The sequence below is a fragment of the Anolis sagrei genome, chromosome X (assembly GCF_037176765.1).
Source record: "Anolis sagrei isolate rAnoSag1 chromosome X, rAnoSag1.mat, whole genome shotgun sequence".
Lineage (NCBI taxonomy): Eukaryota > Metazoa > Chordata > Lepidosauria > Squamata > Dactyloidae > Anolis > Anolis sagrei.
Window position 1 is genome coordinate 62,326,829 of NC_090034.1, and position 20,030 is coordinate 62,346,858.

At 43.1% G+C, this 20,030-nt stretch overlaps 1 protein-coding gene across 1 annotated transcript in view; it reads right to left on the minus strand.

Moving 5' to 3' along the window:
• Window positions 1-9,385: 9,385 nt before the first annotated feature.
• Window positions 9,386-20,030, minus strand: part of SLC5A5 (solute carrier family 5 member 5) — a 34,788-nt gene continuing 24,143 nt past the window's right edge. The window contains exons 12-16 of the mRNA XM_067473620.1: window positions 19,248-19,334; window positions 18,442-18,650; window positions 18,244-18,347; window positions 16,193-16,308; window positions 9,386-9,562 (exon numbers count right to left, since the gene is read on the minus strand). Of these exons, the coding sequence (XP_067329721.1) occupies window positions 9,386-9,562; window positions 16,193-16,308; window positions 18,244-18,347; window positions 18,442-18,650; window positions 19,248-19,334 (693 nt within the window). The remainder of the gene's footprint in view (window positions 9,563-16,192; window positions 16,309-18,243; window positions 18,348-18,441; window positions 18,651-19,247; window positions 19,335-20,030) is intronic.

A 20,030-nucleotide genomic window follows, 5' to 3' on the forward strand; every position in this document is an offset into this window, starting at 1 on the left:
CCCAACGCATGCACACAACACAAAAAGGCCTGGCGTTCCAGACAGGAAGAGGCAGGGCTTCTGAGCGCAAAGAGGAAGCCTTGGGGGCCGCCACAGAAAAGGAAGGCTTCCTTCTCTTGCATCCAACCATTTAGGAGAGAAGAAACCTTTCCTAAAAAGCAAACTGAACTCTTCTGGGCAAGGAAGCTAGATGCACCATTGAATGGCACAACTGCTGCTCTCTGGATCCCAAGCCCATCTTGCAGGCTCTTCTTTAGCTTGCTTTTCTTCCTGGCTTTTTGCTTGTCCTCTCTGCAACCTCTTATTATTATTCCATTGCCTTTTCTCAAAGCATCCATTCCCAGAACATTTCCTCTTTGAATGAATATGGACTTTTCAGACTTGAGCTGAGAGAACAAGCCAGGCTTCTCCCATTCATTCCTCCGTAGGAAGGAGCCACTTTGCTTTGGCTTCTGAGCCAGGCCTTTATTACTATTACTACTATTACTACTACTACTACTACTATTGTGTTTATTTATATCCCACTTTTTCTCTCCATAAGGAGACTTGAAGCAGCTATATATCTATTATTATGCGTTTTCTCCATAAGGAGACTCAAAAGCGGTTAACATGAAAAGCATTACACTACAATGTAATCCCTCCCTCAACCCTGCCTTTGTTCCCTCCTTCTCCCATTGACTTTGCATTACTTTCCCCCAAATCCTGCTTCATTTGTGCCTTGAGCTATTCCAGAGTCCGGCCTTTGACTCGAATGGCTTCCTGAAGAGACCTGGTAAGAGCCAGAGGTTTCTTAGAAGTGACCTGGACAAACGTAACAAAGTCCTTTGAGTATCTCACTCTTCTGTAGCTCCACCTGCTTTGTCTTTACCACTTTTCTGTGAAACGAGAGGCCTTCGTTGACAAAGCGCAGACTTTCCTATAGAACAAGGAGATGCATCCGTTTTAGGGCCTTGATCTCAACTTTAGGATCTCTTTTGAGTTGGCCTTTTAGAGCAAATCACTCGCCAAACAGCGGAGGCAACCTCGTCTTGAGCCTTCGCACCCACTAGTGCTGCTTGACATGAAAAATCATCACTGTCTTGCAGTGAGTTCTTCAGGCTGTCTGGCCCTATTCCAGCAACATTTTCCCCTGACCTTTCACCTGCATCTGTGGCTACTGCCATCTTCAGAGGTTCTGTTGGCAGTGAAGCAAGTGGGGTGTATATATATCTGTGGAATAATGTCCAGGGTTGGAGGAAGAACCCTTGTCTGTCTGAAGCAAGTGTGGATGTTGCCATTAACAAGCTTGATTAGTATTGTCGAAGGTTTTCATGGCTGGAATCACTCAGTTCTTGTGGGTTTTTTCGGGCTATATGGCCATGTTCTAGAGGCATTTCTCCTGACGTTTCCCCTGCATCTATGGCAAGCATCCTCAGAGGTGAGGTCACCTCTGAGGATGCTTGCCATAGATGCAGGCGAAACGTCAGGAGAAATGCCTCTAGAACATGGCCATATAGCCCGAAAAAACCCACAAGAATGAAGCTTGATTAGCATTGAGTAGCCTTTAAGCTGCAAAGTCAACCAGTGAGGGTGTCTGCATAGAGGTAGCCTGGCTTCTGTTGCCTGAAGGCACCCTCTATTTGGGAGGTGTTCACTGGCACTTGATTGCTTGCTGTCTGGAGTTCCCCTGAGTCCCCTGTGTTTCTTATTTACCGTCTTGAATCTGGTGTTTAATACTGGTGACCAGATTTTGTTCATTTTCATGGTTTCCTCCTTTCTGTTGAAATGGTTGGGCTACATCTATGCAGATGCCCTCACTGATTGACTTTGCAATGCTGTTCAAGCTTGCTCACTGCAACATCCACGCTTGCTTCAAACCATGGACATCATTCCACAGCCCCTTGTCTGTTTACAGCAATTGTGGGTGTTGCAAATATTAAGTTTGAATAGCATTGGAGTAGACTTGCAGCTGGAAAGCCAATTGACGAGGGTCTCTTCATAGAGGTATTGAAGCAAGTGGAGTGTATATATCCCTGTGGAATGATGTCCAGGGTGGGAGAAAGAACCGTTCTTGGTTTGAAGCAAGTGTGAATGTTGCGATTGGCAAGCTTGAATTCGCATTCAGTAGCCATGAAGCTGTAAAGTCAATCTGTGAGAGTATCTGCATAGAGGTAGCCTGGCCTCTGTTTCCTGGAGGCACCCTCTGTTTGGGAGGTGTCCAGATGGCAAGCAACCAAGGGCCAGTGAAACCCACACTAACAGGATGCCTCCAGGCAACAAAGGCCAGGCTACCTCCATGCCTATGAAATCAAACCTTTGGTTAATAGACTTTCTTGGACTGTTTCTCTTTGGATGTATTGCCTTTTTACTGTGGATTACTTTTATTGCTTTGTCTTTTACTATCTTCAATAAGCTGCTTGCTATTTCAACCCTCACTGATTGACTTTGCAAACTTCATGGCTACTCAGTGCTATTCAAGCTTGCACATTGCAACATCCACACTTGCTTCAAACAGACCAGGGTTCTTCCTCCCACCCTGGACATTATTCCAAGGTGGGGGAGAGAACTTGCTTCACTTACAACATACCTCTGAAGATGCCTTGAGCCACAAACGCAGGCAAAATGTCAGGAGGGAATGCTGTTGGAACACACTGGCTGTATAGCCTGAAATACTCGCTGCATATTCCAGCTGGGAAAGCCTTCGTCTACACAGAAGAACCTTTGATACGAGTGATTAAAGAGCCAGGACTCTGGAAGAAAATGCTGCAAGAATGCATCCTGAAAACACAGGGAAGGAGCCTTGTGTTTCTGCCTCACCTTCTTTTCCGTTTGTGATGGATCTACCATTCCATGGAATTACAGATGAACAAGGAATGCAGACGGGCTGTTTATGGCCCAGAGACGGACCCAGCTTCAGTGTCCAATGTAAGCAATGCCTTGAGAGTGAACGCAAGCATATTATTTGCAGGGAAACACCTTTCTTTTGGAGATGCTTGCAATGCATCCTTGGTTCTCACCCTAAGGAATATTTTATAAAGTCGGGAAATCCATTCTGCCCAGCAGCCGACAGCCCTTGCAAAACTATAAATGCCAAATTTTCCCTTTTCTGACGAAGAGGGACGCCCAACTTTTTTGTCGGTTTACGGAGAGACTGTTTCTTTCGTTCTTCATTCCTCATCCTTTGCACATCCCTCCTTTCACTGTTGCAGAAAAAGCGATGCTCAGACAAAGGTTGGTATGTATTCCCAGAGCGTTTGACTGCCATTTGGAGGCTCCCTGTTCATCCACCCATCATGTGCCAGTATATATTTACATCTATATATAATATAGATATATACACGCAGCGTTACCCAAAATGGGAAAAAGGATCTTATATTACAACCATTTCCAGGAATGGATTTTGCTCTGAAGATTTTGCTGCTCGATCCAGTTTTGTAGGGCAGAACTTGGATAATACAACAGATTCTTCCTCCCTTTTCATTCCATTGCAAACATTTCCTGCCCTGTTCTTCCTCTGTGTTTATTATTATTGTTATTATTATTGTTATTATTACTATTGTTTCTAAGGACCTGGACCAAACTTTGTATAGGATGTCAATCTGCAAAACGAGCTCCTTTTTTAGAGCCAGCTCTGCCATATCCCCTCCTCCCTGCTTATCTGTATAGCGTTATAATAACCCACCGATGAGTCACAGCAACACCCAAACTCTGGGTGAATATCTATACACACACACACACACACACACATATTGAGGCCATACCATGGGTTTATCATATTGGGCATTTTTCTGTTCGTTTGCTTGGCTTGTTTTGGTTCCAGTCACTTTGTTTTTCTGTCGGCTGGACATTGACTCTCCGTGAGAATCATCATTCCGTTTTTTGAGATGAAGGTACAAAATACACACCAAGTTCCCTTTTCCCGTGAAACCATTCAAGATGGGGGCGTTGGGCCAGTTTCCCTTTTCGTCAAGCCCCCTCCCCCCATCTGCCTGTGCCACAGAAGGAAGAAAGCCTCCCTCGCACTCCTCCCCTTCTCTCAAAATGTACAGTCCCATATGCTTAAGACATATAATTTTTGTATATATATTGAGTGTGTTTTTAAGTTATTGGTTTCATTTTATACCTACCTACCTACCGAGATAATTTATTTTTCAGGGACCACATCTTTGGACTTTTTCTTTTCCGTCTCGGACTTTGTTTTTAAGCCTGGGGATTTACTTATTTTTTTTTCTTCAATAAAGTATGATGCTGCTGCTACCCAGACGTCTCCGCTGCCCTTGAATGCACTTGGTGGGAGGGGGGCGGGGTGGGCTTCCTCCCTTCTCCAGCTCAGGTAAGAAGCCTTGCTTTCCACCTTCTCCGGCTCTGAGAAGAAGTCCTGCTTCCTTCCCTGACTCGTGAGCCCGCTTTCTCCCTTCTCCGGATCAGTTAAGAATTCCTGCTTTCCCCCTTCTCCAACTCTGTGAAGGTCTACTTTCCCCTTTCTCCGGCTCTGAGAAGGAGGTCTACTTTTATTTATTTATTTACTATATTTATATACTCTATTTCCCCTTTTCTGGCTGTAAGGAGGCCTGCTTACCCCTCTTCTCCAGCTTTGAGAAGAAGGCCTTCTGCAACTCTGATAGGAGGCCCGCTTTCCCCTGGGAATATTGCATGTTCCCTTCTCCGGCTCAGATAAGAAGTCTTGTTTTCCCCATTCCCAGCTCTGAGAAGGCCCACCTTCTCCAGCTCTGTGAAGAAGTCCTGCTTCCTTTTGGAAAATGGAAATCTCCATAATCTTTTGGAGAAATTATGATCTTTGCAAAGTTAGAAGTCATAACCTTTTGGGGAAATGGCATTCATTACCATTTGGGAAAATCTGGAATCTCCCAGAGAAGAGTTAAAAACTTGCTTGAGTCAACCTTCTCCTTAGTGGTAAATATACCCACTAGCATTCATGCAAGGCCATTCAGTTTCTCAGTTGTTAGACTGATATACCTAGACGTCTCTTTGAACTATTAGAGACAAAGATATGCCAATGCACAAAAAACATATACACACACACACACACATATATATAGAGAGAGAAAGAGAGCACATTTTAAGTAATGTTCTTTCTGTTGCCCAAAAAACAACTCTCCCTTAAAACCTCTTGGTTTTTAATCATACTCTCAACAGACAAAAATAAGTCTTTGTCAAAAGTAACATAGTTGGTTTACTCAAACACATCATGTATTCAGCATAGAGGTACATTGCTTATCAATCCAGTTAAATATAGGTTTTGAAGTAGTTTCTCTGTGGAGATAACACAGGGCATCTTTCTTAGAATTGTTACGGTTCAAAATATAAAGCATCTCTCCCGTCTGAGAGTCGAATAGAGTCCCTTTCAAAAGTTTCAAAAGTGGAGTCCTGAACAATCTCAGAGCTGGGTTGTTTTAGGTTTTTTCGGGCTATATGGCCATGTTCTAGAGGCATTCTCTCCTGACGTTTCGCCTGCATCTATGTCAAGCATCCTCAGAGGTAGTGAGGTCTGTTGGAACTAGGAAAAAGGGTTTATATATCTGTGGGATGACCAGGATGGGGCAAAGGACTCTTGTCTGCTGGAGCTAGGTGTGAATGTTTCACCTGACCACCTTGATTAGCATTTGATGGCCTGGCGGTGCTTGGGGCAATCTTTTGTTGAGCTGATCTCAGAGCAGATCATATGGTCTGCAGCCCCTCCCACAACATGGAGTTAAGGAAAACTTCATACCAATACACACATATACAATACAGTAAGCAAATTATATACATAACAAATAACTAGTGGAGGATGTGATGGAATGAAAATCACATGTAGTTCACGTCCTTACCAGTCTTGCTAGAGAAAAGATATGCCATGCAGATGATCAGTAAAGAACAAGGTGTTTTTGTTACGCAGAGCAACATATATACAGTCATGTGAACTGTTGCATTGGCTCACACTGTCCTTTGAGAGAGATTCAGATGTTCCTTAGGTGTCCATATGAGAGATCTTCCAGCAGCCAAGAAGCAAAAATACTAACACTGTCTTGGCAAGCTCCTGCACAGAAAACTTAAAACATGTAAATGGCCAAAACTCCCAGGCTCAGCTAGCTTCGGGATGTGGTCCAATGAATCAGCTTCATGCTTTGCATTTTTCAGTTAACACGCTCACCAAGTGATTTCTCCATGCTCCAACATAGGAGGCTTGTAGAAGGTTGCTGTTTCCAACACTTTCTCCCCTCTCCAGCTCTGAGAAGAAGTCCTGCTTCCTCTCTTTTTCAGCTCTTGAAATAAAGGCCTGCATTTCCCCTTCTACAGCTCTGAAAAGAAGACCTAAATTTCACCCTTCTGTGGCTCTGCAAAGGAGTCCTGTTTTCTTCCAGCTCTGAAGTCCTGCTTTCCCCATTCTCCAGCTCTGTGAATGTCTACATTCTCCCTCCTCCGGCTCTGCGAAGGAGGGAGAATCCTTTCCCCCTTATTTGCCTCTAAGAAGGAAGTCCCATTTTCTCCCATCTCCGATTATGAGATGACCAGGGGCGGCTCGTCCATTACGCGAAGTAAGCGGTCACAGAACACTTTTTTTTTTTGCCAGGGGCGCAGAGGCGCCTCTGTAAATGCCCCTCGACCGCCACTTGAGGAGCGCCCCCTCAGATCACAACAGCCCTAGCAGTCCGGGGGGAGCCTCGGCTTTCTTGCCTCGCTGCTGGGCAATCCTCTTCCCAAAGGGGCCGGGCCCTTGAGCCTCGCCTAGCCCCTCTCGTTCCTGCTCCACACGGCCACCGGGTGCGCGAGCAGAGACGCTGCTCAATCATTCTCCGCATTCGATCCCTTCCCCATGACCAGCTCCCTTTCCCGATCCCCCGGCGCTCCACCCGCCTCCTCTCCTCTCCCCAATTCGTGGGTGGGCCAAGGGGCGGAGCCACCGCGCCTGGCCCACTTCGGGTCCGGAGGCGTGTTTGAAGACCCCAGCATGTGCACCAAAAGTCCCCTCTTCTCCCGACTTTCTCTTCAGTCATTGGGACCAAGAGAGAGAGAGAGAGAGCCCCTCCGGCTGGAGGTATCTCCCACCTCCGCTCCCTCCTTTGTTTTTGCGCCTACCTTCAGGAAAGGTGGGCATCTCCACCTCTGTCTCTCTCTCTCTTGGTCCTAATGGCTGAGGAGAAAGTCAGGAGAAGAGGTGACTTTTGGTGCACATGCTGGGGTCTTCAGTCACGCCTCCGGACCCAAAGCGGGCCAGGCAAGGGGGCAAGTGCGGCAAGTGTAGTTACTGGGATGTATAGTTCACCTACAATCAAAGAGCATTCCGAACTCCACCAATCATGGAATTGAACCAAATATGGCACACAGAACTCCCACAACGAACAGAAAATATATATCAATGATTGGTTGGGGGGGGGGGGGGGGCAAAATACTGTTTGCTTACCTTTGAAAATTACCTAGGGCCGCCTCTGGAGAAGACCTACCTCCTTCCTCCCTTCCCCTCCTGCATAGGGTAACTTCCTTTCCCAGTGGCATCCCAGAGGGCCACTCCACCTTGGTGATACATACAGACATGAATACTTTGGCTTTTCTATAGATGAATGGGACGCTCCCAGCCTGCTGCCAGCCTCTCCTCCGCCCAGAAACCCACAAGGAAAAGGCAGGCACAAAAACGCAGGAGTGTTTGTCCTAATCTTCGATGACGGGGGTTTTCCTGACGCCGGATCAGAATCTCTTTCCGCCTTGATGTTGACACTCGGTGCCTGTTTGCTCAAGGCTGGCTCCACAAGAAGAGGACCGTTTGCCCCGTGATTGATTATTCCTGGAAATCGGAAAGGACTTCCTTCTCAGCGGCCGAGTCAAGTCACGGCATCACTGCCTCCCCACCTGTGTGACGGACTCGGCCCGCTCTCGACCCAAAAGCCAGCACGGTGCGTTTAGTGCAAATGAGCATGTTTTTCTACCCATAAAACCAAATACTTTCAATGCGTAATGTCTACATCGGACCGGATGGAATTTCCCGAGACAAAGTTGTCTTATTTTATTAATATTTATTTATATATATATATTTAAAAAAACAACAACATACCCTGTTCTCAGTCCTAAAAAAAGGAAGTTTGTGGGCAGGCCTTCCAAATCCAAGAGACTTATATCTATATACATAATAAAAGTGAATATATATATGTGTGTGTGTGTATGTATGTGGGGGAAGGGGCACTTACACAGGCTCCGGCCTCCACAAATAGCTATATCTCGAAACACTCAGGAGACACCAATGGCCCTCCCTCCAATGGCATTGCAAGTTATAGAAAGCACCATGAACATGTCCTGCCTGTGTCCTCCACAAACACCATAGGCTTTCACATGGGGACCATTCCATCCTAGATTTCGTGTGTTTCCTCCACCACAGGCATCCCAGTGTTTCTGACTCTCTCCATTGATGTGGAATTAGCATGAGTCCGCCCACTGCCTCTCCCTTAACCCTTTCCTATTCTTTTCTATGGCACGCAGCAAAGAGAGGAATTGATCAGCAATGGAACATACTAGAGAGGTTTGGAAAGATTTCACCATGATTTATAGGAGTTGTAGGGACTGGGATGTATAGTTCATCTGCAATCTAAGAACGGCACCCTGAATTCCACCAAAGATGGAACTTGGCACACAGAACCCCCATGACTCACTCAACCTACTGGAGAGGTTTGTAGTGGGAGTTGTAGTTTACCCCAATGATGCATCTGGAGCAAACTTGCCCAATATCACAAACTTTGAGTATTGATTGAGTTTCTCAGGGTTAACTAGGCATGAGGCGAGTTGTAGTTCACCCACAACCTTATGCATTTGGACAATTAAAATGAATTTTTCAAATAACCCGGGCAAGGCCAAGGACCCAAGCTAGTACACCTATACACATACACACACACACACATATTTATGGCACAGGAGGCAAATCATTTTGAGCCACCCTTGTATAATATAATAAGATGAACTATAAATATAAACAAATAGGGAAACTTAGTGGGAAAAGGGCTTGCTTTGGAAACCTGGATTACAAATCTCATCTCCCTCAGCATCAGAAAGGGGGGAGAGGTTGGATCCCATTCCTGGCATCCCTCTCCAAATAACCTATGGACTTGAATCTAATGCTCACCTTTTCTAAGGCAAGAATTAGGTTGTGCATTAGATGCACGTCATGAGGGTTGATGGTGCGTGAGATGTGCCTTGACAGCTCTGTGCCCCCAACGCCCTTAAGGGGTGATGATGAGCCTGGTAGTCCCAAGCCTAATATGCTCACTCAGCCCCTTAGCACCCCATTGGGAAGACATCACAGGAGAGGTTTGCAGCATCCTAGGTAGACTATGGCAATGGCTACTTGCTTAAGGAGGCTTCCCCATTTGTGCCTCTCCCCAAAATGCGACGATCCCATTGGGACACAAGGTGGGGCGTCCTAGACGTCAGTCTCCCTGAGCCGGTGGAAGCAGCCAGGGTCCAAGGCACAAGCGCAGAGGGTCTCCTCCTCACCTTCTTCGCCCCGAATGAGAGTCTGCCTGCTCTCAGTGGCCGGGGGAGAAGACGCCCCATTGTCCTCCTCCATGGGGGCCGCCTGCACACACATGTAGGGGTCCTGCAAGGACAGGAAAGAGGGGAGGGAAGCAAGCCACTTGAGGAAAGGGCTATCTCAGTTCAATAGCATCAACATCATCATTATTATATTTACTATCTATCTATATATAAATGCTCTGTGCATAATGAGTACCTTAAAAACAAAAGAACCAATGAACGAAATCACACCCAATTTGGCAACAAAACGTCTCACAATACAAGGAGTGACCATCACTCAAAAAATTATGATTTTGTCATTTGGGAGTTGTAGTTGCTGTGATTTATAGTTCACCTACAATCAAAGAGCATTCTGAACTCCATAACGATGGAATTGAACCAAACTTGGCACACAGAACTCCCATGACCAAAAGAAAATACTGGGAGGGTTTGGTGGGCATTGACCTTGAGTTTGGGAGTTGCAGTTCACCTACATCCAGAGAGCACTGTGGACTCAAAACAGTGATGGATCTGGACCAAACTTGGGACAAGCACTCAATACGCCTAAATATGAACACAGATGGGGTTTGGGGAAAATAGACCTTGACATTTAGGAGTTGTAGTCACTGGGATTCACAGTTCACCTACAATCAAAGAGCATTCTGAACCCCACGAACTACAGAATCAGGACAAACTTCCTACACAGAACTCCCATGACCATCAGAAAATACTTAAAGCCATCCAATCCAACTCCCTTCATAAGGGCAAGAAAACGTAATCAAAGTCCTCCTGACAAAGAGCAATCCAGCCATAGATAGATAGATAGATAGAGATATGATTTACACACACAGAGATATAGTATCATAGATTTGAAAGGGACTCTTAAAGAAGGACAATGATATGTTGCATGTTCCAGAGTAGGCAAACCAGACACTTTCTACATCAACGCTGACAAAGAAACAACAAGAAATACTGTTTACCCACAAGTATAAAGAAATTACATATATTAGAAACCAACACTTTCTCATTACTTTATTTTCCAGATGAACAGACTGGGCCACAGCAATGCGTGGCAGGGGACTTCTAGTTGTATTTATTATGTTTTCTACGTCCCTCCTGGTGCCTGGAAATCGCATCTCAAAGTAGCACCTGGGAGGAAAACAGGCCCACAGCATCAAGCCCACTCATTATTATTATCTTTATTATTATTTGAAACACAACAAGATGAATCCACAGCAGACACTCCGCTGGCTGTTATATTGGAACACATGTTGGACACTTCCCAAGTGTCCAGGACTGTGTGATGTATTGGCAAATAATGCGTGCAGATACCAGTAAGGTGGCCTTTTGCAACTGGCAGATGGTAATTTTGTCAGCACTGATTGTGTTTAAGTGCAGGCCTAGGTCTTTAGGCACTGCACCCAATGTGCCAATCACCACTGGGACCACCTTGCCTGGCTTGTGCCAGAGTCTTTGCAGTTCGATCCTCATATTGTGTCAGCTTCCCCAGTTATTTCTCCTCAATTCTGCTATCACCTGGGATTGCAACATCAACAATCCATACTTTGTTTTTTAACACGATCGTGAGGTCGGGAGTGTTGTGCTGCAAAACACTGTCTGTCTGAATCCGGAAGTCCCAGAGTAGCTTGACATGTTCATTCTCTGTAACTTTTTCCAGCTTGTGATCCTACAAGCTTGTGGCAGGCAGATGATATTTGTGGCACAAGTTCCAATGAATCATCTGAGCAACACTGTTATGCCTCTGCTTGTAGTCTGTCTGCGAGATCTTCTTGTAGCAACTGAGGATGTGATCTATTGTTTCATCTGCTTCCTTGCAGAGTCTACATTTGAGATCTGTCATCGACTTTTCAATTCTGGCTTTGATGGCATTGGTTCTAATGGCTTGTTCTTGGGCTGCCAGAATCAGGCCCTTTGTCTCTTTTTCAAAGTTCTATTTGTGAACCACAGCCATGTTTCTTCTTTGTCAATTTGGCTCTCAGTTTTTCCCAGGAACTGTCCATGGACAGCCTTCTTTTGCCAGTTTTCTCTTCTGCTCTGCATTACGGTATTTCCTCTTTGTCTTTTGCACTTGAAGCAGTTTACTACTATTTACTTCCTCAATGTTGGTTCTTGACTGCCTTTCACATAATCTGCCAGTGCATGTTTCTCTTCTTCTACCATTTGTTTCACTTGCAGAAGCTCTCTGCCTACTAATTTTCTGGGCAGGTAAAGTCTGTCGACATCACTACATGGGTGTCATGAGTAGTGGATTGTCATCAGTTTTCTTGTTTTTCTGTCCAGATCATCCAGCTTTGCCTGTGTCCAGTTCACAATTCCAGCAGTGTATCTAGTGATGGGGATGGCTCAGGTGTTGATAGCCTTGATCGTATTTCCACCATTTAATTTGCTCTTCAAAACCTTTCTGACTCTTTGGACATATTCTTTGTTGACCACACTTTTCACATGCCCATGCTTGATATTGTCCAGCTGTAGTATGCCCAGATATTTATAGGCTTCAGGCTGATTGCATTTTATGGTTTGTCCATTTGGCATCTCTATGCCCTCGCTGTGAGTAATTTTCCCTTTCTAGAGAAATGCCTCTAGAACATGGCTCTATAGCCCGAAAAAACCCACAAGAACCTAGTGATTCCAGCCATGAAAGCCTTCGACAATACAATTTTCCCTTTCTTTAATGCCACTGTGGCACATTCCTCTAGGCCGAACTCCATACTGATGTCAGTGCTGAAGATTCCGACTGTGTTGGTCAGTGACTGGATTTCAGTTTCTGATTTTCCGTAAAGCTTTAGATCATCCATGTACAGTAAGTGGGAAATTTTAGGAGAATGTCTTGCTGTTTGGTAGCCTAGGTTTGTTTTCTGTAGAATCACTGACAGTGGGATCATTGCAATGACGAACAGCAGTAGTGACAGTGAGTCGCCTTGGAAAATTCCTCTCTTGATGTTAACAGTTCCATAGCTTTCATTGCCCACAAACAACACAGTTTTCCATTGTTTCATTGCATTTTCAGTGAACTTTCTAATATTTTCACAAACCCCGATGACATCTAGACATTTGATAATCCAACAATGTGGCAGTGAGTCAAATGCTTTTTTGTAATCAATCCAAGTTGTATAGAGGTTTGTTTTTCAGCTTTTGCAATTCTCCAGTATCATTTTGTCAATCAGAAGCTGATCTTTCGTGCCTCTACTTCTTCTTTTATTGCCTTTTTGTTCTACTGGCAAGATGTTATTTTCCTCCAAGTAATCCTGGATTTGATCAGCTATTATGCCTGTGAGCAGTTTGAACATTGTAGGCAGACATGTTATTGGCCTGTAGCTTCCTGGTATTATCCCTTTTTCTGGATCTTTCTGTATCAAATATGTCTTCCCAGTTGTTATCCATTTGCTGATGTTTCCAGTTTGCAGCATCTCATTGAATTGTTCGGCCATTTTTGAGTGCAGGCTAATCAGATACTTAAGCCAAAATCCATGCAGTTGATCATTGCCAGGTGATGTCCAGTTCTTGACTTTCTTCACTCTTTCAGTGATCATTTCTGTTGTTATTTCCAAGGTTCTCATTTTGTTCGCTGAAAATTTATTTTCAAAATAATAATTATCATCATCATTATTATTTAGAATCAGACTAAAGAGATTAGGGAAGACACAAAGATCAGTTAGATACGATCTCACTAATATTCCTAGTGAATATGCAGTGGAGGTGAAGAAGAGATTTAAGGGACTAGATTTAATAGATAATAGTCCCAAAAGAACTATGGAAAGCAGTCCGCAACACTGTTCAGGAGGCAGCAACAAAGTATGTCCCAAAGAAAAAGAAAACAAAGAAGACCTTACAGCTTCAAGGTGTCGCTGCTTACTGCCTGGGGAAATCCTTTGTTGAGAGGTGATTACCTATCTCTGATTGTTTCTTGTCTGGAGTCCCCCTGTTTTTGAGTGTTGTTTTTTATTTACTGTCCTGATTTTAGAGTTTTAAAATACCAGTAACCAGATTTTGTTCATTTTCATGGTTTCTTCCTTCCAGTGATTCTGGCCATGAAAACCTTTGACAATACATTGAAACAGTGATAGGTGGAGATATGCCCAATTAAATGCACAATTCCAGAGGTTAACCAGAAGAGAGAAGGAACTATTTTAAAACAAGCAATGCATGGAATTGGAATAAGACAATAGAAGAGGAAGGACAAGAGACCTCTTCCAGAAAATTAGAAACATCTGAGGTAAATTTCAGGCAAAACCAAAGATGGCAAGGACCTAACAGAAGTTGAAGAGATCAAGAGAACATGGCAAGACTACACAGAAGATCTGTATAGGAAAATAATATCAAAGATAGCTTTGATGATGTAGTGAGTGAATTAGAACCAGACATCCTGAGGAGTGAGGTTGAATGGGTCTTAAGAAGCATTGCTCATAACAAGGTAGCAGGTGATGACGAGATCCCAGCTGAAATGTTTACAATCTTGAAAGAGGATGCTGTCAAGTTATTCATTATTAACTTTATTTGTACCCCGCTAACATCTCCCGAAGGACTCGATGCGGCTTACAAAGGCCAAGGCCTCAATAAAAACAACAACATAACAACACATATAGAATTATAAAGCAAGTCAAACAACAAGCAATAACAGTAAATGATAAAAACAATACACCATGACACAATAAAACTAGGGCTGGCCGAATGTAATGGGTACAGGTTAAAAAGTGCTGAGTATGACAGGTGGAATATAGGATTTTGGGGTAAGTGCAATGTGCAGACAATCTTAAATTTCTGGTAAAGTGCTTCTGGGACATATTGCTGGAGTTTCCTATTCTGGAAAGGCATACCAGGTCTTCAAACTCTTCCTAAAGACTGCCAGTGTAGGGGCTTGTCTGATATCCTTGAGGAGGGTATTCCAAAGTCGGGGGGCCACCACAGAAAAGGCCCTGTCCCTCATCCCCACCAGACGTGCCTGTGACGCATGTGGGATCGCGAGCAGGGCCTCTTTGGATGAATGAAGAGAACGCGTGGGTTCATAAACGGAGATGCGGTCACGCAGGTAGGCAGGTCCCAAAACGTTTAGGGCTTTGTAGGTAAGCACCTGCACCTTGAATTGGGACCGGAAAATGAACGGTAGCCAATGGAGCTCCTTGAACAGGAGGGTTGACCTCTCTCTGTAAGGGGCACCAGTTAACATCCTGGCCGCCGCCCGTTGAACTAACTGAAATTTCCGAGCCATTTTCAAGGGCAGCCCCACGCAGAGCACATTACAGTAGTCCAATCTAGAGGTGACCAAGGCATGTTCCTTGGACCGCAAGGAGACCCAACCAGTCCATCCTCCAAGAAAGAAAGCCCGACTGCCCTCTACAGGGAAGAAGATTAGAGGCAAAGATGAAGCACTTTGGCCACATCATGAGAAGGCAGGAAAGCTTGGAGAAAAGAATGATGCTGGGGAAATGGGAAGGAAAAAGGAAAAGGGACCAACTAGTAAAGGCAAGGTGGATGGATGGTATTCTTTAAGAGGCGGAAGCCACTGAACGAATAAACAAAATTATATTATTATGTCCCTCCTGACGCCTGGGAATCGCATCTCAAAATTACGTCTATAGAGGAAAGCAAGCTCATTAAGAATTTGATACACAACAAGATGAGTCCACAGCAAACAAGGTCACTCTGCTGGCTGTTGTATTGGATCACACGTCGAACCATTCCCAAGTGTCTAAGACTTTGTGATGTATTGGCAAATAATGTATGCAGATCCCAGTAAGGTGGCCTTTTGCAGCTGGCAGATGGTAATTTTGTCAGCACTGATTGTGTTTAAGTGCAGGCCAAGGTCTTCAGGCACTGCACCCAATGTGCCAATCACCACTGGGACCCGCTTGACTGGCTTGTGCCAGAGTCTTTGCAGTTTGGCTTTTACATGCTCATATTGTGTCAGCTTCTCATCAATCCTGCTGTTGCCTGGGATTGAAACATAGATGATCCATACTTGTTTTTCCCCCACAATTGTGAGGTCAGGAGTCTTGTGCTCCGAAACTGTCAGTATAAATTCAGAAGTCCCAGACGGGTTTGACGTGTTCATTTTCTGTAACTTTTCCCAGCTTGTGATCCCACCAGTTCTCTGTTGCAGGCAGATGGTATTTGTGGCAATGGATCATCTGAGCAACGGCGTTGTGCCTCTGCTTGTAGTCTGTCTGCATGATTTTCTTGCAGCAGCTGAAGATGTGATCCATTCTTTCGCCTGCTTCCTGGCAGAGTCTACGCTTGGAATCTGTCGTTGACTTCTCAATCCTGGCTTGGATGGCATTGGTTCTAATGGCTTGTTTTTGGGCTGCAAGAATCAGGCCCTCCGTCTACTTTTTCGGAGTTTCATTTATGAGCCACATCCATGTCTTTTCCTTCTCAGTTTTGCTCTCCGTTTTTCCCAAGAACTGTCCATGGAGAGCGTTCTTTGGCAAGTTTTCTCTTCTGCACTGCATTGGATTTTTACGGTATTCCCTCTTTCTTTTTTGCACTTTAAGCAGTAGTAGTTATTATTATTATTATTATTATTATTATTATTATTATGTCCTTCCTGACACCTGGGACTTTCATCTCAAAATAATGCCTGGGAGGAAAACAGATCAAGCCCATCTGTCTATTATTATTATTATTATTATTATTATTATTATTATTATTATTAATCATATTCATGGTGATGGTTCCTTTGCTTTGGTAGACCTCTTACCTTGTGCAAGGTCTGCTTGAGTTCATCAGGGAAGACGGAAGTGGAAGAGGAGGCCTGCCTCTTCATGATGTCCCACCAGAGCATTCCAGGTCGCTTCTCGCTGCCTTTTGCAGGGCCTGAAAGTACGAAAAGTCTGGTTTAGGGACAGACTGACACTGAAATACAAGTATTTATAATAGGCAGAAGAGTGATAGAGGCTGACCCTGCAATATAACAGGAGTTAAGGAGAGTATAGATTTGGGATCTCTGAGACCAGAATAGAATCATAGAATCATAGAATCAAAGAGTTGGAAGAGACCTCATGGGCCATCCAGTCCAACCCCCTGCCAAGAAGCAGGAATATTGCATTCAAATCACCCCTGACAGATGGCCATCCAGCCTCTGCTTAAAAGCTTCCAAAGAAGGAGCCTCCACCACACTCCGCGGCAGAGAGTTCCACTGCTGAACGGCTCTCACAGTCAGGAAGTTCTTCCTAATGTTCAGATGGAATCTCCTCTCTTGTAGTTTGAAGCCATTGTTTCGCGTCCTAGTCTCCAAGGAAGCAGAAAACAAGCTTGCTCCCTCCTTCCTGTGGCTTCCTCTCACATATTTATACATGGCTATCATATCTCCTCTCAGCCTTCTCTTCTTCAGGCTAATATAAGTATTGGTAATAATTTATAATATTAATGACAATACAATAAGGTCTAATAATAATATTGTAAATAATAATATGCTAATTTGTACTAATAGAACAATAACATTAAAAGCTGCTCTGAGTCCTCTACTTGGGAAATAATAATAGTAATAACGATAGCAATAATAAATATATTTTATAATTTATAATAATACATGAATATACATGAGAATATTATGTAATAATATAAAATATAATAATTACAATGATAAGACAGGAATGTATAATGATATTAGAATAATTGTTTAATGTAATTATATAAAATAATAAGACATGAATGTATAATGATATTGGAATAATAGTATAATTTTTTTTGTCATGTCAGGAGTATCCTGTTGTGAGAGAATTGGCCGTCTGCAAGGACGTTGCCCAGGGGACGCCCGGATGATTTTGATGTTTTATCATCCTTGTGGGAGGTTTCTCATGTCCCCGCATGAGGAGCTGGAGCTGATAGAGGGAGCTCATCCGCCCCTCCCCAGATTCAAACCTGTGACCTGTCGGTCTTCAGTCCTGCCGGCACAGGGCTTTAACCCACTGCGCCACCGGGGGCTCCATAGTATAATATAAAATAATCTAAATAATATAATAATAATATATGAATTGTAATATAATAATAATAATAATAACATAAATAATCTAATACAATAACATACTATTACATAATTATGTTAATTATGTTAGAATAGTATAATACAGGGTTAGTCAAACTGCATAGGCCAAACATACATACAATTGTATGTATGTTTGGCCTATGCATTTTGACTAACCCTGTATAATAATATAAAATATAATATATAATAACACATGAATGTATAATAATATTTGAATAATAACAGTATAATAGAATAATATAAAATAATAAGATGAATGTATACTAATCTTAGAATAATAGTATAATATAAATTAATATGAATAATATAATTTATAATAATGCATGAAGGTATCATATTAGAACAATAATAGTATAATATCATAACATAAAATAATATAATAATGTACAATAATACACTAATGTATGATAATTATATTAGAATAATATAATAATATAAAATAATATAATGCTTTATAATAATGCATTGATGTATGATAGTAATAGAATAATATAAAATAATATACGTAATATAATTTAAAATAATACATTCATGTATAATTTTAGAATAATAATAGTATAATTTAATAAATTACTTTATTATAATAATAGTATATAATATATAATAATAAATTTTATATACTTTATTATAATAATACATTACTGCATAATAATATAATAGCGTATGATAATATATTTTAATAATACGTGAATGTGTAATAATAATACAATAATAGTAATAATTACGTAATATGATAAGGATGAAATGCAGCACAGTTTGCTGACCTTTGAGGAGGCTGGTCAGGGCGCCGATGATGATGGTGGAGAGGGTGCCCAGGGCCCCGTAGTAGAGGTAGGAGATGGCATAGAAGTCGTCCACCAGTGCCAGCCTGCAGTGGGAGGGTGGGAGGAAGCGAGGTCAGGAAGGAAGGAAGGAAGGAAGGGGCACAGTGGGGGCCCACCAGGCCATGGCCCACCACTCACCTCTCGAGGGGGTCTTCCGGGGTGTCTGTGTTGGGTAGCGGTCCAAAGTGGAGGGTGGCATTGGCGCCCTCGGAGGCATTGTAGAGTGGGCAGAAGTGTCCGTAGGAAGGCAGGACACCCATGGTGGCTGGGCTGGGTGGGTAGAGGGTGCCCCCCACCGCCACCCACAAGGACAGGCCGAAGCCGGCCCCCAGGCCGCAAAAGACCCCCTAGAAGCAAGAAGGAAGGAAAGGAGGAAGTGCGTGCCCAACACACAACCCCACTGCACAATCGCTCTCTTGTCGCCCAATGTGCTTACAGTCTATGTCAAGTGGATTTATTATATTTGAATTTGAAATATTAATGACAACACAATAAGGTCTAATAATAATATTGTAAAAATAATATTAATAATAATATTTATTATATTTGAATCTGGCTTTTTTTTTTTTTGCCTTAACCCACAACGGGCGGGTGGCACAATGGGTTAAACCGTTGAACTGCTGAATGTGCTGACCTAAAAGCTGGCAATTCAAAGCCATGGGTCGGGGTGAGCTCTCACTGTTAGCCACAGTTTCTGCCGACCTAGCAATTCGAAAACATGCAAATGTGAGTAGATCAATAGATACCGCTTTGGCAGTAAGGTAACAAAGGCATTGAATGTTTGCCTATCTGTGTATGTTGTAATCCGCTCTGAGTCACCTCAGGGAGATAGAGCGGAATATAAATAAAGTGTATTATTATTATTATTATTATTATTATTATTATTATTATTATTATTATCGTTTCATTGTTTTTCTTCGTGTTTACATCGCGCTTAGCCTTACCAGGGTGTTGCAAACGGGGACAAACATCCCCAGGACAAAGGCGCCCAACAGCGGCCCACTGATGACCCCCATGACCGTGAAAGAGCCCTGCAAGGAGGAGAAGGCAGTCAAAACACATTCGTAGTATTATTAGTACTATCAGTATCATTAGAGCTAAGCAAGGGAATTGCAAGACAACCTGGCAAAGAGCTCCAGTGTTGTTGTTGTTGTTATCATTATTATTAGAGCTTAGCAAGGGAAGTGCAAGATTGGAACTGCAAGCTAACCTGGCCAAGAGCTCCAACATAATTTTTATTTATTCAATATATTATTATTATTATTATTATTATTATTATTATTATTATTAGAGGGGTACTTTGGTATATTATTATTATTATTATTATTATTATTATTATTATTATTATTAAGAGGCTAGATAACCATCTGTTGGGGGAGCTTTAATGCTGCCTTACCGACATATAATATGGGTTGGACTGGATGGCCTTTGGGGTCCCTTCCAACACTAGGACACTATGGCTGTATTATTATTATTGTTATTATTATCAGTGACTGAGCCACCCGGGTATGATAGTGGGAATTGAGGGGAAGCGATAAGCAGCCCATTTGCACAAGTTAAGGAAGGCGTGCAACGTTTGTGTGTGAACTGGGCACCTCCTGTTTGCACAATTTCATCAGTTAAAAGAGTTTGTGCCCTCTCTCTCTCTCCCCTTTTGTGTACAACGGGTTCGCATTTCACTCGTCTGGGACCGGGAAAACGCCCAGAGATAGCACCAGGGCTGGAAA